Source organism: Crinia signifera, chromosome 3 (genome assembly GCF_055691185.1).
Source record: "Crinia signifera chromosome 3, ASM5569118v1, whole genome shotgun sequence".
NCBI lineage: Eukaryota > Metazoa > Chordata > Amphibia > Anura > Myobatrachidae > Crinia > Crinia signifera.
This window is the reverse complement of record NC_139219.1, coordinates 198,671,793-198,698,983: the sequence shown is the minus strand read 5'-3', so window position 1 is coordinate 198,698,983 and position 27,191 is coordinate 198,671,793. Positions and strand designations below refer to the sequence as shown.

Below are 27,191 nucleotides of genomic sequence, written 5' to 3'. Positions count from 1 at the left end.
TGCGCTGGCCACTCCATTACAGACAGAATACCAGCTGCCTTCTTTCCTAAATAGTTATTGCATAATCTGGAGGTGTGCTTTGAGTCACTGTCCTGTTGGTGGAGGAAATTGGCTCCAATCAAGCTCTGTCCACAGGATATGGCATGGCCATTGAGGGAGCATGTCATGCTCCACCCAAAGGGCGTGTCTAGTTCCATATATGGAGACATTGTGAAAAGAGTTTGTGAAAGTGGCACCTAGAAGCGTGGGTGTGTACTGCTACATCTGTGAGGAATCTTTTAAAATGACATATCCAAATGTAGATGAGCCCCAAAGCAGTTAGAAAGAGCTATTATACTTGGTAAAGTGCTGGGAAATGGCGCTGATGATGTAAATGTATCTATCTCTCATTCCTTTTTTTCCACAAAAAATGTAACAGTGTAATGTTGGCAATGTGAAATGAGGGAGATTCCTAGAGTAATGAGGGAGAGAGGGAGATTGCTGCTATTTCAGGGAGTCTCCTGCAGAATGCAGGAGGGTAGGCAACTATGTCCTTAAACACATTGTGCTGTGCTTGGCAGTATACTGCTGTTGCACATGTGCCATAAAAGAGGAAGTCAAAAGTAAACTGACTTCCCATAGCTTTTCCGGGCCTTATAGATGCCTAGGAAAATATCTGATATCTGAATAATATTGAGCACAGTAGATAGAGCCGCGCTGTGTGGTGTGGGCTGCTGAGGTGCCTGGCATTGGACTGCTGCTCCTCTGTTGGCGCTGCACGGGAGGTCATTGTCCCACTCCCCAGCCCCACCGGCCCAGTAGCTTGCAGGCAGCTGGCGCTGCACGCCGTAGGGTGTCATTAAAATGAAGACTGAACTGCAAACACTGGGGAAATCTCACATTATTTCCATTTGACTGTTTAAGAAGAGAAATGACTGGTCTGTAACAGGGAGCATGTGAGGAGTAAATCCCCAGCCAGGGCTTACTGCTCCTCCTCTCATCAGTGTGTGATTAATATAGGAGGGGATCACCTCTCTCCAGTCCCCACTATCTGAGCAGTACCAGGAGCAGCACTCACTCAGTCAGGAGCAGTACTCAGGACTCAGGAGGCCGCCGGAGCGCGGCCTGGGGCTCAGCTGCAGCCGCAGTGTGTGTGACATGAGCGTCCCCCCTGTCCCCGGGCACAGGCAGCTGCAGCGCTAGCAGGAGAGCTCCGGGGCTCTGCACCAGTCCTGAGCCGCAGCAGCACTCCCACCGCGGCCGTGCAGATGGGGAATCTCTTGACCGGGGTCAGCTTCAAAGAGCCCACCACTGTGGAAGACTGCGACTCCACTTGGGAGACCGATTCCGGGGGAGAGGAGCAGCTGGGGGACGAAGAGGAAGAGGAGGCAGAGAAGGACGAGAGAGAGCCGGGGGATGAACCGGAGCAGCAGCGGGGCTGCGGGGAGGAGAGCGGGACGGAGGACATAGGATTAGAGGGGACAGCAGCAGCAGACGACACACACCAGGTACTACAGCCCGGCTGTTACCACCATGTGCATACTCCCCAGACCTGCTCCCAGCCTGCCTGCTGTCAGTGTGTATGTGTGTGACATTGTGTACCGTGCATGACGCTAATCCTCCTCTATCCTGCTGTCTCTGGCGCCCAGTGGGTACACAGTACAGAACCAGTGCCATCCTGTGTGGGTTGTTGTATGGTCGCATAGCAGGGATGCAATGCTACCTAGGCATTCCTATAGGATACAGCTAGGTAATACATTGTAACACACTATACTGTACGTCGCTGCTATCCTGTAATTTAGCAACATAGTGTGACATATTGTTAGTTGTAACCTTTTCCCTTGTGTCTTGGATTTATCTGGAGCACATATTCTTATATCGCACATCTCCTGCTGCCCCTAGTTATGTTGGCTACAGAAACGTGTCAGCCAGTGATTGTTATAGCTTCTAACATTGTGTTCCACTTTCCAAGCACACAGTGCAGTGTATCCAGCCACTTACAGTAGTACAAGGTGCACAGCTATGCATGTCACCTGCCATTGTACTATAACTATATAGTCGATGATTGATTTTGTGTTTTGGAAGTTTGTACAGTAACACACAGCTCTGTAGGGTTTTCAGTGTTAAAATAATCCAGTAGTTAGGTCTCTGTAAATCCTAAGCAGGACATACAGTAATTACTGATTAAAGGTTTAGTAGAACAGTGTTTTCCAATGTTTTATATATGGGCCTGTCCAGTCTGATGAATATTAAATATCACTGAACCTATGACCGACCGAGTATGGACAGACAAGACCGTTTTTGTCCGTTTATCGATCGTACAGAGGGAGTCGGGACAGCGTACACACCTATACAATCTGGACGGCTGTCCGTCCCAGAACGGAAGAACGGGCCGATGATTGTATAGATGTGTACCCAGCTTAAGTTATATTTCTAATATAACCAACTGCAAGGTGTGTCTATTAAATTCCAGGACTGGGGCTAATACAACAGAATGAATAATAAAAAACAAACCTAGGTTTAATAGTCCTCTAAATAATCACCTCCGGCACTCACACACGTTTGTGCACGGTGGTACAAATTCTGGAAACACGCTTCGTAGTCCTCTGAAGATATGCTTCGAAGTTGAGCGGTTACGTTTTTCTTTATGTCCTCTACTTCCTGAAATCGATGCCCTTTCAGAGCAGTCTTAAGATTTGGGAACAAGTAAAAGTCAGGAGGTGACAAATCAGGAGAATACGGAGGATGATTAACCTCTACGATGTCATGTTTTGCCAAAAAGCGCTTCACATGGCACAGTGGGGCCTCGCGTTGTCGTGCAGTAGGAGCCAGCTGCCTTTATCCATATTTGGTCGCACACGGTGTACTCATGTAACTAACCGATGCACTCTGCGGTTTTCCAATTTTGAAACAAAGCTTGATATTCACTCTTTGCTCCATCACCGACCGTGACACGCGCTCCAATGAACCACCTGCGTTTTCCTTCTCCAAACTGGAAATGCTGACGCAATCACTGCGCATTTGTTCCACCTTCGCGCCTCATTGGTTACGCTATCACATCCGCATGATGACGCGTTCCTACACATTTTCATTCATTGACTACATGTACAGTCCTGGAATTTAATAGACACACCTTGTATTTTAATCAGTGTTGGTGTAAACTGACAATGTGCTGGACATATGCAGCAGCATAACATTGAGTTTATTAGTCATTGACTTGAATGTCTGTGGGCAGAGTAAAGAGATAAAGTGGAGAGTGATCAAGTACCAGCAAATCAGCTCTTAATTGCCATGTTACAGGCTGTATTTTAAAAATGTCAGGAGCTGGTTTGTGGGTTTGCTGGTTTCATGGTTTAGTACCTCTGTCTCTATGTTTTGTTGACCTCTACTGACCTCAATGCAAAGTTATCCTAGAACTGACACGCAAGTAGTAGCAAAATGCAGTGCTTCTCTATGTGGGGTGGTTTATAGGTCATAGGGTTGACACAATTAAGGTCGACAGTCGATAGGTCAACCACTATTGGTCGACAAACAAAAAGTCAACATGCATTAGCATACCTCCCAACTGTCACGATTTTAGAGGGACAGTCCCGATTTTCGGGTCCTGTCCCGCTGTCCCACCCGCGGCAGGCATTGTCCCGCTGCGGGGGGTGGCAGTTGGGAGACCCCCCAATCTAGTAGAATAGACGCTGTGCGCATGCGCACAGCGTCTATTCTCGTATGAAAATGAGGTCGCGGCTAATTAGCATAAGCCGCACCCTCATTTGCATACGCCCCGCCCCCTTTTCGGACCCACGCGAGTGTCCCTATTTCTTAAAGTCAAAAGTTGGGAGGTATGCATTAGGTCTACATGGTCAAAAGGTTGACATATGCAAAAGGCCGACATGGAAAATGTCTTCATATGTTTTACACAGTTATTTGGTGCCTATGTCGACATAGGTTGACATGGACACCATATATGTGTACAACGAACCCTCACATGGCTCACTGTGCTTGGCATGCTTTGGGCACCTTTTGACTGATGGCCTCTACACTGTCAACCTAATGACAGCCATAGAAAGTGAGTGCCCTTACATAGCCTACCACATGTATCTGTTAGGGGCACACACACACACACATGAGCTACGTCTAGGATATCTTTCTACTTTGCTTTTCTCCATTGCCAGGAGACATAATGGCACCCAGAGATGGCGTCATTATGGTTTTGAAAGACATCACTACTTTCCGCTATACTGTATATATAGTGTGTGTGTGTGTGTGTGTGTGTGTGTGTGTAAAGCACCAAATTAAATCTATGGGGGGCTGTGAGAGTCTGTACAAATAAGACAGAGAAATCAATGATGTTACTAAACTTTCCTCCATAATAGACATACAGGGCGAAATGTAATAGGTTGCGATTTTTGGACGAGTTCCAAACTCGCCAGAAATCGCACCTTTTAAAAATCGCGGTTTTTGCCGCGAATTCGCATATGTAATAAGATGCGAATTAGCGGCAAAAAATGCGATTTGCCGCGATTTCGGGCGATTTTCAGTCATGAAAATGTGCGCATTTTCATATATGCGATTTTGGGTAAAAAAATAAAATAAAATAAAAAACGGCGTGGGGTCCCCCCTCCTGAGCATAACCAGCCCCGGGCTCAAAGAGCCGGTCCTGGTTTCATAAAATCAAAGGAACAATCAAGTTGGGGCTCCCTGGATTTTATAAAACCAGCACCAGGCTCAAGGGCCGGTCCTGGTTCCCTAAATACGGGGGACAAAATGACTGGGGGTCCCCCGTATTTCAAGAACCAGCACCGGGCCCAACCAGCCAGCAGGGTAATGCCACAGCCGGGGGAGACATTTTATACAAGTCCCCCCGGCCAAAGCATTCAGCCCTCTGACCGGTCAGCAGGGGCCCTGGAGGAGTGGGGACCCCCCCAAAGAAGGGGTCCCCCCCCTCCAGAACTTACCTGCCCATGCTGAAGCCCGGGGCTGTCCTCGATGCCCCTGGGCTGTGGGCATCAAGCTGATTAATGGTGTAAAAAAATAGATAAAATCCTATTGTGTATTGCTGTGAAAGCAAGCCTGCACCACATGCAGGGACTTGGAGAACCACAAGTCCCAGCATGTGGGGCAATAAAGGGCCCGCTGGGACTAGTAGTCCCACAGTACTACAAATAGTTAAATAAAAACACACACCCACACAGACAGTACAACTTTAATACACACCAAGCCAATTCATCCAATACTCACCTATGTTGACACGAAGCTTCGGTCCCCTTGTCCAGTAGAATCCAGAGGGGAGGCTGTGGAGAGAAATCATACTCACCACAGACGTCTTCAGCGCTTCCCCGGGAGCCCTGCAGCATTTTTCCCACGAGCACCGTCCTCCGGTGTTCTGTTTACATCTGGGGCTCCGCCCCCAGACCGGGACTTAGCCCCGCCTACCAGCCAATGATGGTCCGGGAAAACCCCCATGCTGGACCACCATTGGCTGGTAGGCGGGGCTAAGTCCCGGTCTGGGGGACTCAGTGCTACAGAGGCTGAGAGCGCGATTGGCTGAGCTATGCGTCTCCATGGAGACGCATAGCTCAGCCAATCAGGACTGAGCTATGCGTCTCCATGGAGACGTATCGGCCAATCGCGCTCTCAGCCTCTAGCACTGGAACAGCGCTACAGAAGCTGTTAGAGGCAACGGAGAAAGCCGGTTCTCCCCGCTGCCTGTCAGTGCGGGGGGAGCCGGCTGTGATGCAGCCAGACCAGCGCTGGATCCAGGAATGGTAAGTAACGCTGGTGTAAAAGTGAGGTGTGTGTGTGTGTGATAAACATTCTTTTTACAGGTGGACTACAAGTTCCAGCGGGCCCATTAATGCCCCGCATGCTGGGACTTGTGGTTCTCCAAGTCCCAGCATGCGGGGGAGGACTGCTGGCACTTGTAGTTCTCCGGTATAAAGCAATGTAACGTATGATCGATTTAACCCTATCAGGCCGGCGTCCACTGGCCACGGACGCCGGTGACAGCCCCGGGCTTCAGCCCTGGACGGGTGAAGCCTGGGGGGGGGGGACCCCTTTATTGGGGGGGTCCCCACTCCTCCAGGTACCCCGTCCAAGGCTGACCAGCCACGGTGCTCATGTTTTGGCCGGGGGACCTTGTATAAAAAGTGTCCCCCGGCTGTGGCATGACACCGCGGGCTGTTGGAGCCCGGTGCTGGTTTCAAAATACGGGGGACCCCCAGATTTTTTGTCCCCTGTATTTTTGGAACCAGGACCGGTCCAAGAGTCCGGGGCTGGTTTCAGAAATACGGGGGACCCCTATGCTTTTTGTCCCCCCGTATTTTTGGAACCAGGTCCGGCTCAATGAGCCCGGGGCTGGTTATGCTTAGGAGGGGGGACCCCACGCCGTTTTTTTTTTTATAAAAACACTTTTACACATTTTTATTAACAGGACCATGCACAGATCTCAATGATCTGTGCATGGTTCTGTCAAATTCACCTGGCAGAACCTGGTCTATTTTTTTTGCGATTTTTGGTAACCTTTACCAAAAATCGCACCCTATTACATTTGTGAGTTGCATACTTTATAATGGGAAAACATCTGGATGCGATTTGAAATGTGACTAAAAATTGCCACTTTCAAAAGTGCGATTTCGCGGTAAAAAGTGTGATTTTTACAGCGATTTTCAACCTATTAAATGTGCGATTTTCGGAAAATGTGCGATTTCGGCCGTTTTTGACCAAAAATCGCACATGTCTAAAAATCGCACCCTATTACATTTCGCACACAGTGGCAAAATGATATATTTTCTATGTTTTGTATAGTTAAAATGCTGACTAAAAGCATTTTTAAGTGTACTAAATAGACCCTTTATTCTCTTAGAACACTGCACGGTTTATGTTTATGTCTTTGAATTTATTACGTGTCACTTTTGGGTGTTTGAAGATTACTTGGTGATGAAGTGAAACTGGTGTTTCATTCTAAATATAGGGATTACAGCCAATGTTTGGGACCTTAAAGATGCTAAAGATTTTAAGTAGTAGAAAATGGCTCTATAAATGATACCTCTTTTACACCCAAATTCTGGATCCGACCCGGTATTTGGTACACAGTTCCAAGCCAGGTCAGATCCGGCATTTTCTTAGTTTACACTGGGCCGGCGCTTGGAGATGCCATCCTCTCCAAACACCGGGATCGCTGTGGTGCGGCCTGGGACAGCCGCATTGGGGGCAAGCCCAGCATCAAGGTAAGCTGCTGAGAACTGGGTCAGATGACCTAGCATACCCATTTACATTGCCCCCCACCCCTCGTTTCATCTACCCCTTTTACACTGACATGAGTTTTTCATAATTTTTCTTTTTAAACCGACTTGTTCTTCCTTCTCCTTCTCCATCCATGTCGGCTTTTAGGGAAAATATAATAGTGTAGTGAGGCACCGAGACCAAAGCTTGGCGAGCGAAGCAAGCCATGCAAGGGGACGTGTTACACTTATTGGGGGTCTATTTTGACATATGTGTCACACTTTTGTCGACCTTTCCCTATGTTAACAATTTCCTTGTTGACCTTTTTTCAATGACGACTTACTGCATGTCAGCCTTTTTCATGTGTCAGCCTTTTGCCTGTTGACCAATACTGGTCGACAGGCAAAAGGCTGACACATGAAAAAGGCTGACATGCAGTAAGTCGTCATTGAAAAAAAGGTCAACAAGGAAATTGTTAACATAGGGAAAGGTCGACAAGAGTCGACCTAGACACTGTGGCCCTAATAAACCACAACCAATTGTGGTTTATTAGTCACAGAATTGTGACTAATAATTCCTGGCAGAGTTGGGTTAAGGACCCGCAGGGCCCTAGGCAAGCTGCTAGCTGGAGTACGGATTTTAAGATTTAGGATTTTGTTTAAAACACATTTAAAATAAATGTTATATATTAAGCACACAGTATAAATAACATCAGTTGTTTTGTTAATTTATGTTAAAGCGCAGCATATTATGCATCTCCTGATATACTCTATGCTGCTGGGGGACCTTGCTAATGCCGCTATATAACTCTCAGGGCAGTATTCAATGCCGCTGATTCGCTGCTTTTCACGGCGAATGTGTCCTATTTTCATGCTCCCTGGCAAATTTTTTCACTGGAAAAGTCATTTGCCATATTCAATGCTCACAATTCACTAATGTCGAACTATGAATGATGGACATCTTTTACTCTCCGCAATTCGCCGTTGTTTTTAATGGGTTTTTCAATGTGATTCGCCGTGACTTGCCATGAGTGTATTCAATGCTCGGATGGCGATTTTATTTCTTAGTGATTTTTGCCTTGTGTCACCGTATAGCAATCGCCATCTTTTAGCGCAGTGCTATGCAAAGCCGTCCTCAAAGCCGCTCATCTGCTGTTAATACCAGCAGATTGAGCGGCTTTCCCGGCGATGATGTGGGAGGGCACATCAGTGTTCACCGCTGATCGCCAGGCCATACACACTGGACGGCTTTGAGCTGAAAGACGTTCAAAGTTGCTATATTGAGCGGCTTTCAGCTCAAAGTCATGTAGTGTGTATGGGCCTTAATGGTTTTATGTACCACTCAATTGCATGGTAATCAATATAAGGAAGACAGGTCCGCCTCAGCTGTAGGCCTACCAGCTGGAGCTACAGTTTGGTAGGTATTCTGTTGACTCTAAGGGGGTATTCATTCCTTGTCGTGCTCCCGCAGCCATCTCCCGACGGGGGAGATGGCTGCGGGGCCCTATTCAATGCAGTCTTCCCCAACAGCATTGAACAGGGGTTCTCCACAGAACGAGCCCGACATCACAAGCTGTTGGGCTCGTTCTGCCGAGAAAAGACGGAAATAGGCGAGCCACACCCCTTTCTCGCCACCCGGTGGCCGGGACATTGAATCCTGACCGCCAAGCTCCAGTCGAGCGAAGCGAGAACGGGACAGGGGCACGGCTGTACCCCTGACATTGAATACCCCCCTAAGGCTGTGTTCCCTGCGGCAGTGCACAAGCAGTGGTAGTTCTCTGCAACCGAAGTAGCAGTGTTAGGAATCTCACAGATAGCTGATTTTCGCAAAAGCTGTCCCCACTCCAGACCAACGCTCAAGTCCTCCAGTAGTTAAGTATCCACTGCTATATACGTGGTGAGTTGAATACATATTTATCAGGGACAATTAGCTTCCAATAATGATTATGTCCCTCATCATTACATAAGAGTTACATTGACCTGCATACATTCTGTAAGATTGAGACACACTTTTTACATCAAGTTTAATTACAACTACTGTGTAGGTATTTAAGGTGTTCTGATTTCATAATAATGTAATCTAGTGTGCGCCCACGCTCTAAGCATCTGGTTCTCACCTGGATTATTTAGTCAGCAACGTCAATGTCCTTATCTTGCAGTTAACACATGTTCTGCGATATCAATTTAACTCTCTGCATCTTTACCTTGTACTTACAAAGCTCACACGTTCCTGTCTCTCCATTGTGGCACTTCACTATGAACGTCTCACTAGTTCTTCTCTCTTTACTCATTTATCCCAATCGTGGCTGTTACACAGTCTTATTCCACCAGGGCATGCTGTATATCCAACATTCATGTGGTAGGGAATATAGATTGTAAGCTCCACTGGGGCAGGGACTGATGTGAATGTTCAAATATTCTCTATGTAATGCGCTGCGGAATATGTATGCTATATATAAATGGTAATAAATGTACCCCCTATGGCAGAATTTGATTACATCTTTGTGGAGTAATAGGGTTAGGTTACAGATTTGGGTTAGGGTATTAGTGTTGTTCTCAGAGCTGGCTCTAAACAATTTGATGCCCATGAGAAGATTTTTGGCAAAATGCACTAAGGGCCTGGGTCAAAAGCAAATTCTCTCTCTAATGGACAAAACCATGTGCACTGCAGGGGGCAGATGTTCAGTCACCAAACACACACACACACACACACACACACACACACACACACACACACACACTGTCCCCATCCGTCACTAGACAAGCAGCTTGTCTCCTCTTGTCACCACACACACACACACACACAACCAGTGGTACCGAGAGAGAAGGGTGGAGGGAGTACTAATTATACGGGCCCAGGTCTGATGGGAGGGCTCTGTGTGCCCCTCGTTACATGGCAGTAGCAGCTACAGCATCTCTTCTCAACCCAACATATATTGCTGTGTACTGGGCTGCAGTGTAGCCAGGTAGTTGCTTAAAGTACTATTTTGTTCTGTATTTTATTCTAAGAGTACATGGCCACATCCCCATGATTAGACCATGCCCCCTGAAAAGTACCTGGGCCCAGCCAGGCTCTCTACTGTCCTGTGTAAAGCCTGTCCCCTCCAGTCACCACACACAAACACACACACATTTGGGTGAGTGACTACAGAAGCCAGCCAGATATATAGGGAGCAGACAGGGACCAAACAAACCACCTTGTCCCAGGCAAAGTTGGGGACATGGCCTAATCAGATCCAGATTAATTTTTTGTCATTGCCCAATGACAGGACAACAAAATTAAGTTTTAACATCTGTCCATAATCTAGTATACATCAACAAACACATTGGGCCGGATGTATCAAGCTTCAAAAAGTGATAAAATGGAGAGTGATAAACAGCCAACCAATCAGCTCCTACCTTTTATTTTTTTTTATTTTTCAAACCCAGCCTGTGACATGGAAGGTAGGAGCTGATTGGCTGGTTGTTTATCACTCTTCATGTTATCACTTTTGAAGCTTAATACATCTGGCCATTAATCACAATACATAAAAACTATTACAGTACATAAAATCTGTTACAGTAATCACTGACCAGTATTTAATGCTAAAACAGCTGAAGGAAAAAAACTATTCCTCAATCTGCTAGTCCTGTTTTTAAAACATCTAAAATGCTTGCCAGATGGTAATAGTGTAAATAAACCCTGTGCTGAATGCATCAGATCCCTTACAATATTATGTGCACAGTGCATACAGCGCCCCCTGTGACCACGCCCCTTTTTATATAAAAAAACAACCTACCATGCAGCAGGCTCTAGGTGGCCTGGGAAAGGAGGCATAGGTCAGGTGCCTCAGAAAACTGCCACTGCCCCTATCAAGCTAAGCCTGCCCTAGGCTTGGCATGCATGCCCCTAGGCATTTGTCTAGTTTGATTATGTTTAGGGCTTGCTCTGGTTGATGTTGCGGTTTAGGTTAGGGTTAGTTTAAGGTTTAGGTATCGGCACTAGGGAATTGGTGTTAGTTTAGGGATTTGTATTAGGGATTTGCATTAGCATTAGTTTAGCAGTATGTTTTAGGGTATTAGTGTTAGAGGATATGGTTAGGTTCGGTTTAAGGTTAGGGTTGAGTTACAGTTCTATGGAATATCTTGCCTAGAGCTGTATGAGGTCTAAGGGGGGTATTCAATTATTCAATGTGAGGGTCACGGCAGTTGATCTTGCTCGACCACCGTGACCCAGTCCCATTCTCGGTCAGCTCGACCGAGAACATGCAGGCGGGATTCAATGTCCCACCTACCGGGGAGCAAGAAGGGGGTGTGGCCACGTGTTGCAGCTGGGAAGAGGCGAGCTGCAGAACGAGCCCAACAGCTTGTGATGTCGGGCTCGTTCTGCCGAGATACCCCGCTCAATGATGTTGGGGAAGACAGCATTGAATAGGGCCCAGCGGGCATCTCCTCGACGGGAGATGCTCGACGGTGTTTGAATATCCCACTAAATCTGGCTCTGGCCCAAACCACAGACTCAAGGGACTGTGAGAAAAAATGGGTCTACTTTTGCTAATGGGCGTCCGTATGGAGTAATAATTGAATTGCTCTGACGGGCACCATTAGTTTAGATGTCTACCAATTTTATTGGTAACAAGTTGACTGCTACATGGAAAATGCAACCAGTATTTATCTGCACAAAATAATGCTGATTTGTTTTGGAATGTTTAGTACACTGCAGTTTTTCTTTTTTTAGATAACATTAGTTGACAATAGAGTAAATGTAAAATCCATATATGTAATAAAATGAATCTGCTTTAATTTCCTTTTGGGAAATATCAATAGATTAATGTTAGGATAAAACAAGATGGGGATAAATTTACTTTAGACTAAAGGTTTATTTCCATGTAAGTGTTTACCTTAGCTCTGCAGCTTACCTAATTCCTATAGTGTGTATCATTTTGTCATTGGGTGCCACTTGTGCAACATGTGAGACAGAGGAGAATGTGCTGTATATCCACCTATTGTGGCATGAGAGATACACATTTCATGGAGAGATGTGGTATAAGACTAATACTAAGGGGTACATACTATGATGGGAGTTCTATTGAAGATAGCATGTTACCCATAGCAACTAATCAAATTCTACTCCTATTTATTTAGCACCTTCTGGAAGATAATAGATACCATCTGATTGGTTGCATTGGGGAACAACATTTTTATTGGTAAGCTGCTCAATCAGAGGTCTGTCATTCAGGTGCCAACAGGGAGGGGTAAATCTGGTTAGGAAAGAAAAACAGTTTGTATCCCTATTGCACACTGAATGAGAAATATACATATATAATAATCAGACAATACTGTGTCGGCATGTTGGGGGCCCACACCCCAGACCCATACCCAGTGTTAGGGACCCCCAGTGACAGAGACGCCTTGACGTACGGCCTGGGGGCTTAACCCTATATCTGCAGGTATTGTCTGATTATTATATGTATATTTCTCATTCAGTGTGCAATAGGGATACAAACTGTTTTTCTTTCCTGCATTGGGGAACATCCCACCTTCAATAAAACTCCTATGTTTACCCCTTATGCATATCTATTTAGTTTTGCTTATTCTAGTTCTCTACAATGGCCAGAAATAAAATTCATAGTAATAGCAGCTATAAAACATTTATCTGAACCATAAATGTAGAGCATAAAAGGCAGTAAGAAAATAAAATAATAATGAAAACAAAACAACATTCACTACTGTTTGTTGTACTAGACAACCCCTTACTGTCAGATTTACCTACTGTACAATTTTTACTTGCATTGCAATTCTTCAGTGAAGTAATAGAATACACTGGCTAATACTTTATATAAATTTAACTTTTTGCGGTTACAGTACTGCTGAGTTTCTCAACATATGGTCCATATACCCCCATGGGTACCAGATTCAATGGGAATGAACACCTGTTAAATAAACTAAAAGTTTATCAGTTAATTGAATAAAACATATTCAAAACAAATTGGGATGAGTATTTTGTAAACACTTAAGGACATAAGGGATTCTTTTTGTAAACCATTCCACACATTAGAGGCTTCTTGGAATAAATGTATAATATAACATTTATGCATGTGCTGGGCTTCTATGTGCATGTGCTGGGCTTCTATGCGGGCACCTTCAGGGACTTGCATAGTCTCTGTGGTGCTCACAAAGGGGGGGGGGTGGGCAGGGGGCATTTGCATACGCAAACCGCTGTGCGCCCAGGAAACCGCTGGGAGTCCTCATGCGAGCAAGGGCGGGTAGCTAACTTCCATGGGCGGGTGACTGACGTAACTTGGACATCAGCTGCTCGCCCAGTTATCAGAGCAGGACACCGCAAAGTCAACAGTGATGACCATCGAATGATGTTGGGACTGCACCCTAGCCTGCGAATGGATGTTAATGCAAAACATCCATTTGCATTGCGGAGGGTACATTCGCTGTGTGGCAAGAGGCAGGCATTCTCATGCCCATGGGCGTAGTTACAATGCTCGCTAAGCAGTGAGCTAACGCTGCTTATGGAGCCAACCAGAATGACCTCCTATGTACAGTGTAATATTTATTACAATACAGGTATCAGAACAGATTGAATAGGGAACTGTCAGAAAAGAGGCTTATTTACCATTATTTACCATTGGTGGCAGTGTGGACCTGTAGAAAATTTCCCCTCACATTTACAAGAGTGCAATGAACCATTCCAACACACAAAAGTGACACATGGCCAATGTCCAATGAAATTTATAAATGCATGATTTTAAAGTGATATTTGAATGTATTTTACAGCAGATTTTCCTTTTGGGGCAGCTCTATAAATGGGGAAGTGGATGTTGAATTGCACTAAATACATCCTGTAATATTACAGGCGCAGTGTGATTGGTTCTTTTTCTTGTTATTTGCACAGTCAGTCTTTAAATATACTGTTACTCAATGAATAGTAAACTATTTGAAGAGATGAGATAGCCATGTTTAAAGTCCTTAGCGACCTACACTTTTTCTAATCATAAAAAAGAGATTAATGCTGAAGGATTTGTGCTTATTAAATAAAGCAGCTGTAAGAGACACATGATTTTTCTGCAAAGATCTAATTATAAAACGCCCTATATCTTATTTAAAACACTATGGACCACTGGATCCCATTAGTCCATATAAACGGTACATCAAGACACAAAAAAAGAACAAATTATTTATTATTCTTAAGGGGCCCATACACGGTCCGTTAAACGGATCCGTTTGGGTCTTAATTAGCATGCATCGTATCGGATCGCATGCCTAGTGCAAGCAATGCGATCCGATACGATGTTTAGCTAGTACAAAAAGTATGTGCAGCACATACTTTTTGTACCGTACTATGTGATGCGCGGGAGCGTGCATCGCATAGTACAAAACGGACGGTCCGGGAACGGACCGTCTATGGGTACCTTTATACTGATTCCGTTATGTGACAGTCTACCGTCTGAAATTAAAATAAGAATTGAAAAGATTTAGAGATTTCACTAATTTAGATTTACCATTTGGATTTGTTGTTGGGCTAAATAATTGCATTGTAGGGTAAAAAAAATGTATTTGCTGTTATTTAACTACTTAAAAATTATTACAGTAGAAATTGTGTTCTCAAGGTCAAATAATTCTCTAAATTCGCAGTACTGTTAAGTGCATACATCATAAACCGTATAATATATTTAAAAGTACAATTTTGGACACACCATTCGCTTGGTGTAGCAGTGTTTTAGGTACTTGTGTATTATCACAGCGCCCCGTACCCTATTTTCCTGTGTGCAGATTGTGAGATCGAGGTAATACCGGGTTTTTACCTCGTGGACCCGGATCATTGTTGGTGTAAAGTGGGTAGCTGAAAAAAACACAGGTCCATTTCCCTGTGAATCCTACCCTGGTTCTGACCAGGATGGAACACGGGGAGGACCCGGGTGAGGGGCAGTGTAAACGGGTATACCTATTTGCCTACCTGTATAGGAGACAAATTATAAAGGTACAGGTCCTAAAATTAAGCTGTTCTTTTCTTGCACTATATAGAACCAAATGGTTTTACACCATATGGTATCTTTTTTCTTTTCTGGAGTCATTTACAGTAATAACGGATATTCTGTGGTCCAATCGGTGACGTTACTGCTCCATCATATACTATATTCTTGGCGTCTACCCTAAAGCAGGCAAAACTAAAGGTACGGGGACAACAGAATTCCACAAATATAATTAAACTGCTTTGTTTAATTTGAAACAATATCACACTATTGTATCTTATTTCTTTTTGTTTTTGGATAACAATTTTTAAGAGGAAAAGAAATTCATACATCACTGGGGACCGTATTGGTGTTTTTCTTGTGCGTTTACTAGTTTACTGTACCTGGTCCATTTTATTTATGTCCTTTATTAGGTGCGGCGCCAAGAACTGAACACAATATTCCAGATATGGTCCTATCAATGAGTTGTAAAGAGGCACGATCACTTGTAATACATGTCAGTGTCCTGTTTGCTTTTACTGCTGCATGTGACCAGTGTGCCATATTACCCAATTTATTATCTATGATGACCCCTAAGTCCTTCTCCACTGCAGAATTCCCTATAATAATTCCATTTAGCCCATAAGTATCATGTTCATTTTTGTTCCAATAATTAAGTACTTTTAATTTTTCAATGCTAAACTGCATTTTCCACCTTTCCGCTCACTTATTCACATCCTCTCCATAGTTAATTTCCTTACTTATTTCTCTACCGTCCAATGGGATACTGGGTTCAATACTATGGGGATAGAGATCCTCCGCAGGAGAGACATGCACATTAAAACTTTCATGTTGTCTAAACTCGTCAGTTTAGAAAAATGTGCCTCAGGAGAGGCAGTGCTTCTGGATGCTCCAGAGATTTTTCTTCAGTTTTATTTTAGTTTATTATTTTGGGGCGCTGCAGCTGTCCTGCTTCATGGGAGTCAGGGAAAGGGTCAGTCCCTGGCCTCTTAAGGCGCAGAGCTGACCCTGCTGCAGGACCTCAGTCCTGTGTGGGGCTTGTCACCGCCAGCATTGCGATGCAGCGAGCAAGCCCCCCAGCTGCCTCACACATTCCTCTGTTTCCTGGTCTCACGTCCAGTTCCTTCCATCTGTCTGTTCCGGTCAGCCTGTCAGGGTTCCGTGAGTTCTGTCTGGGCATCTTCTTTCAGTCAGTTTCTTGTATGCGACCTGGTCGCTTTAGCTTGGTTTCTGCAACTAATTTGCTTGTGCGATTAGATTGATTATTTAGTTTTTGCAGCAGTCTGGCCGCTCCTTTTGGTTTCCCTTACCTCATTTAGGGTTCCTTTATTTAGATCTCCTTTTCAACTTTCTCTAGGGATAACTGGCTTTGTCCCCTGTAAGACCTGGTGGCACCGGAGTTTGAGCGGATCTAATTTGCCCCTTCAAAAGTGGCTATTTTAGGTGAAGCCTAGTATACACTAGCCAGTCATCATCGAGAAGGTCAACAGGGCAGGTCCGGATTAAGGGAGTGGGCAAAGGGGGTCAGTACCCCTGGGCCCCCTCTATCTAGCGGTCCAGTGCGGTTGGCATTTATTTATTTATTTTTTTTAGCCAAAGGTTTTGTGCATGGGAGTTGGGTAGTGCTGCAGCACTAACCATCTGCCAATGTGACAATGATTAATGGTGCTGAGCATTGGGAGCCAAGGCACACTGATTGTACAAGTGTGCAGTGCATTACTGGGAGTTGACTAAGTCCCATAAGACTTTATACAAGAGGTCCGAGGCTGAGAGGCTTGTGCTGAGCTCTGCTTGGTGGAGCTCATCATATGCTTCTCAGGCCCATGGAGGAGAGCAACAGCCTCTTCATGGGAGGTTTTTAATTCAGAGGCAGCACTGAGCCTGTCAGGACTCCTACAGAGTAAGTTACAGAGGGACAAACACAGGCTTTTCATGTAGTATTATACACTGCTCAAAAAAATAAAGGGAACACTAACATAACACATCCAAGATCTGAATGAATGAAATATTATTATTAAATACTTTGTTCTTTACATAGTTGAATGTGCTGACATTGCCCTGCTTACAAGCTTACAATCTATAGGGATAATAGGGACATTATAGTATGGCAGTGCCATCAGAATACAAGACAGTTCTGATGAGATACAATTAGATATGAATTCTATTGTAGGTTGTGTGGGGGTCCTGAATATGATAAGCTTGCCCGAAGAGGTGAGTTTTCAGGGAACTCTTGAAAGTTTGGAGGCGAGAGGAAGGGAGGAAGATTCAGGGGAAATTTGAGGAAGAATTACTTCACAGAAAGAGTAGTAGATAAGTGGAATAGCCTACCATCAGAGGTGGTAGACGCAAATACAGTAGTACAATTTAAACATGCTTGGGATAGGCATATTGATATCCCTACAAAAAAATAAGGATATGGTTTGAGGTAACATGTTTAAAAAAGGGGCAGACTAGATGGGCCAAGTGGTTCTTATCTGCCGTCAAATTCTATGTTTCTATGAGAGGAGAGTCTTAATGTGTGTGGAAGGGCTATAAGGTGGGTGCTACCCGACAAAAATCCTGCAAGTGTAAGTGGGAGCGAGTAATGAGTGTGGATGAGAGACGAAGATCTTATGCAGAGCGGAGAGGTCGGGTGGTGATATATTTTGAAATAAGCGAAGAGATATGTTGGTATAGTCAGAGTAACCGCTTTGTATGTAAGTAGAAGTATTTTATATTGAATGTGGTAAAATACAGGCAACCAATGGAGGGACTGGCAGAGCGGATCAGCAGACGATGAACATCTAGCCAGGAAGATCAGCCTTGCAGCTGCATTCAAAATGGATTGTAGCAGTGAGAGTCTTTTCTTAAGAAGACTGGTAAGGAGGCCATTGCAATAATCAATGCGTGATATAATGAGTGCATGGATTAGAGTTTTTGCAGTGTCTTCTGTAAGGTATGGAAGAATTTTGGATATGTTTTTTAGATGCATGTAACATGATTTAGAGACAGATTGAGTGTGAGGAATAAAGGACAGTTCAGAGTCGAGGATGACCCCTAGGCAGCGAGCTTGTGGAGTATGATTAATTATTGTGTTCACAACAGTGATAGAGATATCAGGTTGGTAACTACTCTTGGCTGGTGGGAACATAATGCATTCGGTTTTGGAAATGTTAAGTTTGAGGTTGTGAGATCCACAATGAAATGGCAGAAAGACATTCAGAGACACTGAGCAATACTGATGGTGACAATTCTGGAAAGGATAGATTTTAGTATCATCAGCATTCAGATGATATTGAAATCCAAAAGAGTTGATTAGTTTCCCAAATGAAGATGTATAGATTGAGAAAAGCAGAGGACCTAAGACTGAGCCTTGTGGTACTCCAACGGACAGAGGTAGTGAGGAGGAGGTAGAATCAGAGAAGCCAACACTGAAAGAATGATTAGATAGGTAGGAAGAGAACCAAGAAAGGGCTGTGTTCTGAAGACCTAGGGATAGTAGTGTTTGTATGAGAAGAGAGTGGTCGACCATGTCAAAGGCATCTGAGAGATCTAGAAGAATAAGAATTGAGAAATAGCCTTTAGATTTAGCAGTGGCCAGATCATTGGGTGTGGGTTGTTAGCTCTACAACAACTAGGTTGACAGGACATTAGGTGGACATGGGCAAATGTTTTTTGACCCTAATGTCAACATGGACACACTTTGAAGTGCACCGCATCCCCTTGCATCGCTCGCTTCACTCACGATGTTTCGGGCACGGTGCTTCGCTACGCTTGGCAAACTATTTTACTCTCCCACCGAGCCCTAGTGGATGGTAGGGCATGAAATACCGCCTGTCAGCACATCTCCGCTCAAAACAGTGGAAAAACCCGATGTCAACCTTTTGACCGTCAACCTTGCCCATGTCGACCTAATTTTGTGTCGAACCAATGACCTGTCAACCTTGACACATGTTGACATTGACCCATGTCGACCTTGTTGCATGTTGAACTAGTGGTGTCGACCCAATGCTTGTTGACCTAGTTGCTGTAGACCTAAAGACTGTATCCCAGATCATTGACTACTTTAGTCAGTGCTATCTCTGTGGAGTGTTGAGAGCGAAAGCCTGACTGAAGTGTGTCCAATAAGTTGTAGAAATTAAGAAAGTGTGTGAGGCGAGTGTATGCAAGTCTCTCAAGTAGCTTGGATAGGCATGAAATCTGAGAGATAGGACGGTAGTTAGAGAGACAATTTGGATCAGAATTGTGTTTTTTTTTAAAGGGGAGTAATAAGTGCATGCTTGAACAGAGAAGGAAAGATACCAGTAGAGAGAGAGGTTACAGATTTTAGTTAAGCTTGGGATAAGCACAGGAGACAGAGCTTTACTGACTTTACTGCAGGTATTGAATCATGAGGAGAGTTAGTGGAGTAGGAAGACGAGAAGAGTGTGGATATTTCATCCTCACTTGTGGGGTCAAATGAGGAGAAAGTGGCAAAGGGCTCAGGAAAGGTACTGCTTTTCTTCCTGTGTATCATACATATGAGTTTGACTTGTTTTGTGCACTGTTTGTATTGTGGCACTGACTTGTATTGTGGAACTATTTTCCCCATAGCTACAAGCTATTGGTATTCTAGTAATTTAAACTACACAATTGTAATTGCCTGTATAAGATTGCAACCCTTTTCCATATTAATCACTCTTTCTTTGTGTTCTGTTTTATTTTACCTAAATCTAAAGTGTGTTGTTTCCTAGACATGCAGAAGTTCCTTTCTAAGATGGTGTTCCTCTGTAATTCTGGTTTTCATAGAGTTTAGTGTTTATTTGGTTTTGAGTCCCTGTTTCCAAGGCATTAATTAGTGTAAGCTTGAGTGCATAGAAGTATGGCTACCTAGTAGTTACACTAAATGTCCTCTTTCATTGATTTGAGATGTGATACCTGGTAATTAACAACTGGTCCATCTCTAATAATAAGTCATCTCTGTATAGCAGCATCTCAGCTTTAAATTTCCACGGCTGATAATTGTCATTATGTTTTTAACTGCTGTTCATTTTCTTCTCATCTTCCTGTACTTCTTTTGAAATACAGTGTTGAATTGAACATGCAATTTACAGATTACACAGAATAGCAATATTCTTCTATTCTGCTTTATCTGACCTTGTAACTTGTTTTAGGATATTTTTCTGTGTTCTCACATCAATATGCATTGAGCTCCATCCATGTCCTCAGTTTAACCAACATGTAGCATTATTGTAAATGTGGTCTATTAACAACTAGACTGGCCAAACCTGGGATCGGCGGGATCCCGGGATTTGGCCTTCAAAACGCCAGGATTTCAATCCCGGGATTGGAGTTTCTAATCCCGGGATTTCGGGATTAGACTGCGCATGCTCGCAGTCTAAGGCCAGGTAGCTCAGACGCTGCCTGACTTCTCCCGGCAGCACTGCTCAGCATGATCTCTCAGCATGACGAGATCAGAGGTCACGCTGCGCAGGCAGAGGTCGCGCCCGGCAGTATGATGCCGGGCCACCAGCCAGCGCGCCAGCCCACCCAGCCAGCAGCATGGACGACCTGTCCCCCCACCCAGCAACCATGCTTCTGGCTCCCGGCAGTATGAAACTGACCGGCAACCCTGCTGCACCCTCAAATGTAAGTAAATGCGGGGCAGTCAGAGCGTCTTTTTATTAGGAAAGCCAATCCTGGTATCCCCAGGATTGAGCATTTTTCAATCCCGAATCCCGGGATTGAAAAAATGCCCCGGGATTGGCTTCCCTAGTCACAACCTATACGACCTATACCAAAACAGGGGGTCCTTTTTGCCTCGAAACCCGGATTATTGCTAGGTTTCTGCATGGTCGACCCGGGTCGAGATGCAGCGTGAAAGCACCAAACTTAATAAGCTGGGTCGACCAATGCAGCAATTTGACCTGGGATATACGAAGGGTTAAACCCGAGTCGCCCTGTGTATAATGGGCAAGCCAGGTTTATTGTGAAAGGATTGGACATAGCTTGCAGCTGGGTCAGACACGGGATCAAGATCCTAGGCAAGACCCAGCTTTGTGATGTGAAAAAAGGTATAAGTAATGAATGCTCTGGGGGGGGGGGGATATTTTAATTTTCCTTTCCATTAATAGTGAACTGATTTCCAAAGTCATATTAATTCAGAACTAAAGCTTTTGATCCTGCATCAAAAAATGGTCTCTCCCTTTCAACCCCCTTGCTCTACTGTACTTAAGCGCTGTCAATGCCACTTAATGTACTACAGAGCTGACAGTTCTCTCTTTGGGTCTGCTACAAAGTTGATTGCAAGAGCAAACTGAAATATAAATTACAGTGTAAAAATAAAGCATCCAATATTTACCCTGCACACAAATAAAATAACTTACTCAAATCTAAAGGACCATACCTGCAACATTGCTGGGAAAGCCGTTCATCTGCTGGTTATACCAGCAGATGAGCGGCTTTGAGGATGGCTTTGCATAGCTCTGCGCTATGCAAAGCCGTCCTCCGTCGGCGCCGAGCAGGGGGATAGACGCTCAGTGTGTATTCATCGCTGTCAATACATGCTGAGCATAGTCGCCCAGTGTGTATGGACCTTTACTCTCTCTCTACACATGTTACATTTGCCCCACCTGCAGTGCACATGGTTTTGCCAATTTGAGAAAGATTTTGCTCTTGCGATCAACTCTAAATCAGACCCTTTGTGTACATTCTCAAATTGGAATTTGAAAGGCAGTGTAAACAGTTTTAAAAGTTTTAAGAAGTCAATACAACAAAATCAGAAGTAGCAGACCAGAAAGTAACCCATGACATACAAACAATCGGGAAGGCCCTGGTAATAAGGGGGAATGACCAAGCATGGGAGTGTAGATGCATCCTGTTGATAGCAAGCTGATAAGTTGTGACAGAGACATCTTGGGATAGTGATACTCTCCTTGCATACCTGGTACCCAGCTATAGTGTATTTCTGGACTCCTTTGAAAGTGTACAAGCTACTGCTCAAGTTATGTTTGCTTTTTTCCTACTTTCAGTATGGTTGCATATGGAAAGTGTAAGGCCCTTGTTAGGTTTCAGGTGCAAAAAATTTTTGAACACAAATATTTGGAATATTTTAGTATTTACCCAATCAGAAATGAAGATATGTGATGTCACAAAATATCATTTGTGATGGTGGTAATTGACCTGTCATCTTTGTTATTTCATACACATGGAAATGTGCATTTTTTTATTTGGTATAGATACAGCACACACCTATTGGGGCCTTTGCAGTAATAGTGGAGGAGTTGAGTGTCATTTTATCATCCACTTTCCAAGAAAAATAAATGGTGTCAATTACATATTCATTGTGAGATCTAGATAGGCAAATGCTGTCATATTAGGGTACATGGTGCAACAGCATGTTTAAAATAAAGTAGTAGATCTTAGTTAAACTCCCAACTCCCTTAAATACAATCATCACTGTCTATGGCCATATTGTTTTAGCAATTTTCTTCTGAGTCAGCTTTCCTTGCATTCATCAAGAAAACTGCATGTAAATCTAATATTGTGTGATATAACTTACCTATCACTCCATGAGGAGCCTTTGCTCATATACCGAAAAATATTCAGTATCATCATTTTCGTTATCACATTGCGATTACATTATTCCTTCCTCAAAATATTACAGCTAAAAGAGAACAATAACATATTAGAATATGCATATTTATTCTGCAACAGTGGCCACAACAAATTGCACTTCTTCTTTCATATGGCATTGACAGATATATAGACATCAATGGTCTTTTCTTAAATAAAAAAAATCCCATATATAACATCATGTTACCTATGGGAATTACATTTATCCATAGAACAAATGGCTCTATGGATAAATGCAAGGATTTGCAGTAGCAGAAGACGGTATACCTAAAGGCAGAATGAGCATAGTGGTACTAACTCCAGGCAGCGGCAGGAGGGAACCATTGGTACTATATCCTCATAGCACATGAAGGAGAGAGGCTTTGTTTTAGTTTTTTTGGGCCAGTGAGACCTGTGAGTTGAAGATATGGGAGGGAGGAAGGATTGGGGAGGGGTGGGGTCCTCCTACCAGCTCTCACTGCACAACTTCTAGACAGACATTAATTTCTTACATAATTATAGTAAATAATATTATTATGGTAGTAGGACATGTTATTGATTAGTTTGTCTGAATTTGTTTATGTTGCCTGCGCAGTAAGTTTGATGTTATCTTGGCATTTTTATTTTATTATTTTTATTTCCAGTAGGCAATATATTATAACAAGTGGAAAAAAAACACCCAAACGTTTTTGTCCACTTGGAATCAATGTTAATGTAGTGATGAACTATTTGACTAATATATGAGTGGGAAGAGGGAGGGTCTTGGTACATTTGATTATCAGATCTCTGAATACATGTGAGCTTAGTACCATATGTCCTTAGCAGCCACTTAGCACATGTGGGGGCGGGACATCGGCTCTGACTTCATTGAGCTATAGCTAGACAGACATTTAAGAAAAATATGTTATAAATGCTAAATAAAAAGCTTTAGAAATACTAAATAAACACAACACAATAAAAACTTAAAATTGTTCATTATATTTGATTATATGTGACAAATGACAGCTCAGCAGTGCATAGTATTGATAATAATATCAAACAAGGTACAATACTCTCCATTGCGTAGAGTTGTTCCCAACATATCGAATTTGTTATGCTGAGAATACACTGAATGAAAGATCAAGTGTCTGTGAAGAAGCGAGAAAAAAGTGGGGCGGTCACCTGCAGCAGTGCATACACTGTCAGATGCAGGCAACCGGTCATCAGATATGGCGGAAATGCTGGGCGATTTTTCATGTCCGACAGACCAATAATTTTTAGTCATCAGGGCAATACACTTTTCATTATCAGCCTGATCAGATGATTTTCAGCTGGCTAGGCTAATAATTGGACAATGTATGCCCAACATTAACCCCTTCAGTGGTGTGTTGTTTTTTTTAGGGAGCACTCCCCACTGGGCGAGTTTTTTATGGGGAGCGCTCCCTAAAAAACCTCACCACTGTCTCCCTGGGTCTGAGCAGCGCAGCTGAAACGTCAATCAGCCGCTGCCCAGCCCTGCGCCCTGGCTCCCTGTCCCTACATGCTGCACCCGGCTTGTCATAAGCCGGCGCCGCAGGATGTAATGTATCAGCCGGGGGGGGGGGGGCGGAGGGGAGGGAGCCAGGCAGCGCTGAAGCTGCCTGAGTTCAGCAATGAACTCAGCAGCACTGCCCGGCGCTAATCACTGCCAATCCCGAGAGTTTTCCGGGCTTGCCAGCCTGGGCATTAAGGCATAGCCCGGAAAATTCTCGGGATTACCAGTGAAGGGGTTAATAATAAAATACATTAAATAACTACTGGTTTTAGGAAAACAATGGACCGCTTCACTCAACTCAAAACAGGACAAGAATTGTTAACCTGCCCTGTAAGATTTATATTAATAAAAGAAATGTACCAAAAATATAAAAACTTCTTGAAATAAATCAAATAAATAAAATATAATAAATACAGGCTGAGTATCCCTTATGCAAATATCCATTATCCAAATGATTCCGAAAACCAGTTTCCAGAATGTACTTTTTCTTTTTTTTTGCTATTGCTAAAAACCTACTGGGTACATCTGTAACTGGCACTACTGGGGACATGATATGTAACTGGCAATTAATACTGTATGTGCAAGAAAATAATTGATTGGCATTCAAATTAATTGTCTGAGATTGTACACAAACTTTGTTTCATGCTTTTAAACCTTGTTTCATGGTCAAATAAAATTATATTTGTGTGTATTTCATGTGTTTGATGTACTTATACAACATAAATGCAAGATATCTCAATATACCTCATTAAGAGGCTCACCATGCTTCGGGCTCAGTGGCTCGCTGCGCTCGCCACACTATCTACAATCAACGCCACGCTGGCGTGGATAGTGGGGGTATGAAAAGGTTGGAGGACATGTTATGCCGCCCCTTGTGGGACTCACGGAAAGGAGGGCGTGAAATTGCGTACGCAAGAAATCTGGGAGCCCTGCTAGGAAACAAGTACCGAAAAATGTGCCCTCAGAAAGGCTGCACTTCATGGAGGCTCCAAAGAGAGTTTCTCTTCGTTTATTTTATTTATTATTTTGGGGAGCCTGTTTTGGACTAAACAGCTCCCTACTTCGTGGGAAGCCAGGGGAAGGGTACAGTTGCAGGCCTTAAAAGGTACCTAGCTGTCCCTGTTGCAGGACCACTGCGCTGAGTGGGTGCTTAATTCTGTGCATTTCCTTTCTAGAGAGAAGTGTGAATTTCTTTTATTACATTTTCATCACTATGATTTATCTTATCCATAGTGATCCAATAGGTTTTCATTATTTAGCTACTGACTGGCCATTTTGTATATTAGGAACTAAATTTTCAGATGACAATACTTTCCATGGTAATACAGGCCAATATTGTTTTTAAACAAAGAGAAACAAAATAAAAAGTGTTTGCCGTGCTTTTTATAACAACTGTAGACTTGCAAAATAACCCAATTACTAGAAACTGCTAATGCACACAAAATAACCAGCATCCATCAACATGGTCTTTGTCTGGAGAATTTGATCCTGTAGATTAGGTATGGGAATAGTTCGGTCACTTAACCTGTTAACTGAACATTGCTTGTACAGTACATCAATATCATGATATGCAAAATTGTATAACATGTAGGTTTCAAGAAAATAATGCATATGCCTTTTTATATCAGTTGTTTGCATGTATACAGTATATTGATGTCTACACACTGCAATTTCATGCTAATTATCTTAAAAGAATTGTATATGGAATATGAAATAAATAGATTATGAAAAAACAAAACCATGAAAGTAGCACTTATGTCAAAAGGAAAATGTCAAGAGTAGAATCGGGAATTGGCAGATGGATGAAAAGTTCATAGTATTTATATTATTTTGATTCATTCAATCTATGGAAATTGGACATCGTGTGACATAGGGCCAGATGCACTAAGCTTCAAAAGTGATAAAATGGAGAGTGATAAACAACAAACCAATCACCTCCTGCCTGACACTTTTCAAACACAGTCTGTGACATGGCAGGTAGGAGCTGATTGGCTGGCTGTTTATCACTCTCCATTTTATCAGTTTTGAAGCTTAGTGCATCTGGACCTTAATTTTTCTGATGGGAATAAGAAAGGTCAGTAATATTTTCATTACTTCTTTACACTGGTAATGGATATTTTGAATTATTTTAAACAAGGTCCACAAGGTCCGTCTCAGTGTTCTCAGTCATGCACTGCGCCGGTGCGCGATGACGTCACTACTGGGAACGCCTAGATTCGCCTATGGCTACTATAGCACCGCAGCACTAATCTATATTCTATTTTTAGATATTAATTTTATAATCTCCCAGAGAGAAATAGTATAGGTAGGAGATTAATGGAGGGAGCATTTGGAGGGTACCTACTATTGAGAGAGAGGAACAGGAACCCACATAAGGTAGATGACCACAGCAGGGTTGAGATCAGGCACAGTGTCTGCCTCCTGTTGTGTGCTTGATGTGCAGCAGGCACCCGGACCTTGTCCCCGTAGTCACTGTGTTCCATCACGGGCAGAGAGGAGGGGAATCCCCGGTGGCCGAACCGGAGCGTCTGGCAGGGGGCTGCAGTAATCGAGGCCCCGGCTTCAGGAGTACTGGAGGCCGCAACCCGCAGGAGCGATCTATGCGCTCCCCGGCTCTGCAGCTCTCTAGCGCAGGTGGCGGGGTGCCGGGACCAAGGCGAGGACACACTGTGGGGGTTAACAGGGTGTAGGGGTGAGCAGGGTGTAGGGGAAGGCCGGGAACTGGGTGGCCAGCACTCAGAAGCAGGAACCCCAGGAAAGTGCGTCTTCCCTCCTCCGTCGATAGGCCACGCCCCCTAATCTATATTCTAGAGACGGCCCGGTTCCCTGTCCTTTTTTGGTCCAGAGTCGGACCGCGGTCCACCAGTTGCCTACCGCTGGTTTATACTCAGAATAGATGGGTCGTGTCTGGGGTCCCAGAGCTAGGTGTGGTATAGTTTACAGACAATA

The 27,191-nt window shown here is 43.8% G+C and overlaps 1 protein-coding gene across 2 annotated transcripts in view; it reads left to right on the top strand.

The window, feature by feature from the left end:
* The first annotated feature begins 719 nt into the window (after window positions 1-719).
* The window catches only part of OGFRL1 (opioid growth factor receptor like 1), a 96,993-nt gene continuing 70,521 nt past the window's right edge, over window positions 720-27,191 (top strand). The window contains exon 1 of one of the 2 annotated variants that reach the window (XM_083177249.1): window positions 720-1,487. In XM_083177249.1, coding sequence (XP_083033375.1) covers window positions 1,248-1,487 — 240 coding nt within the window. In that variant the 5' untranslated portion in view covers window positions 720-1,247. The remainder of the gene's footprint in view (window positions 1,488-27,191) is intronic. The other variant, XM_083177248.1, reaches the window with a different exon arrangement.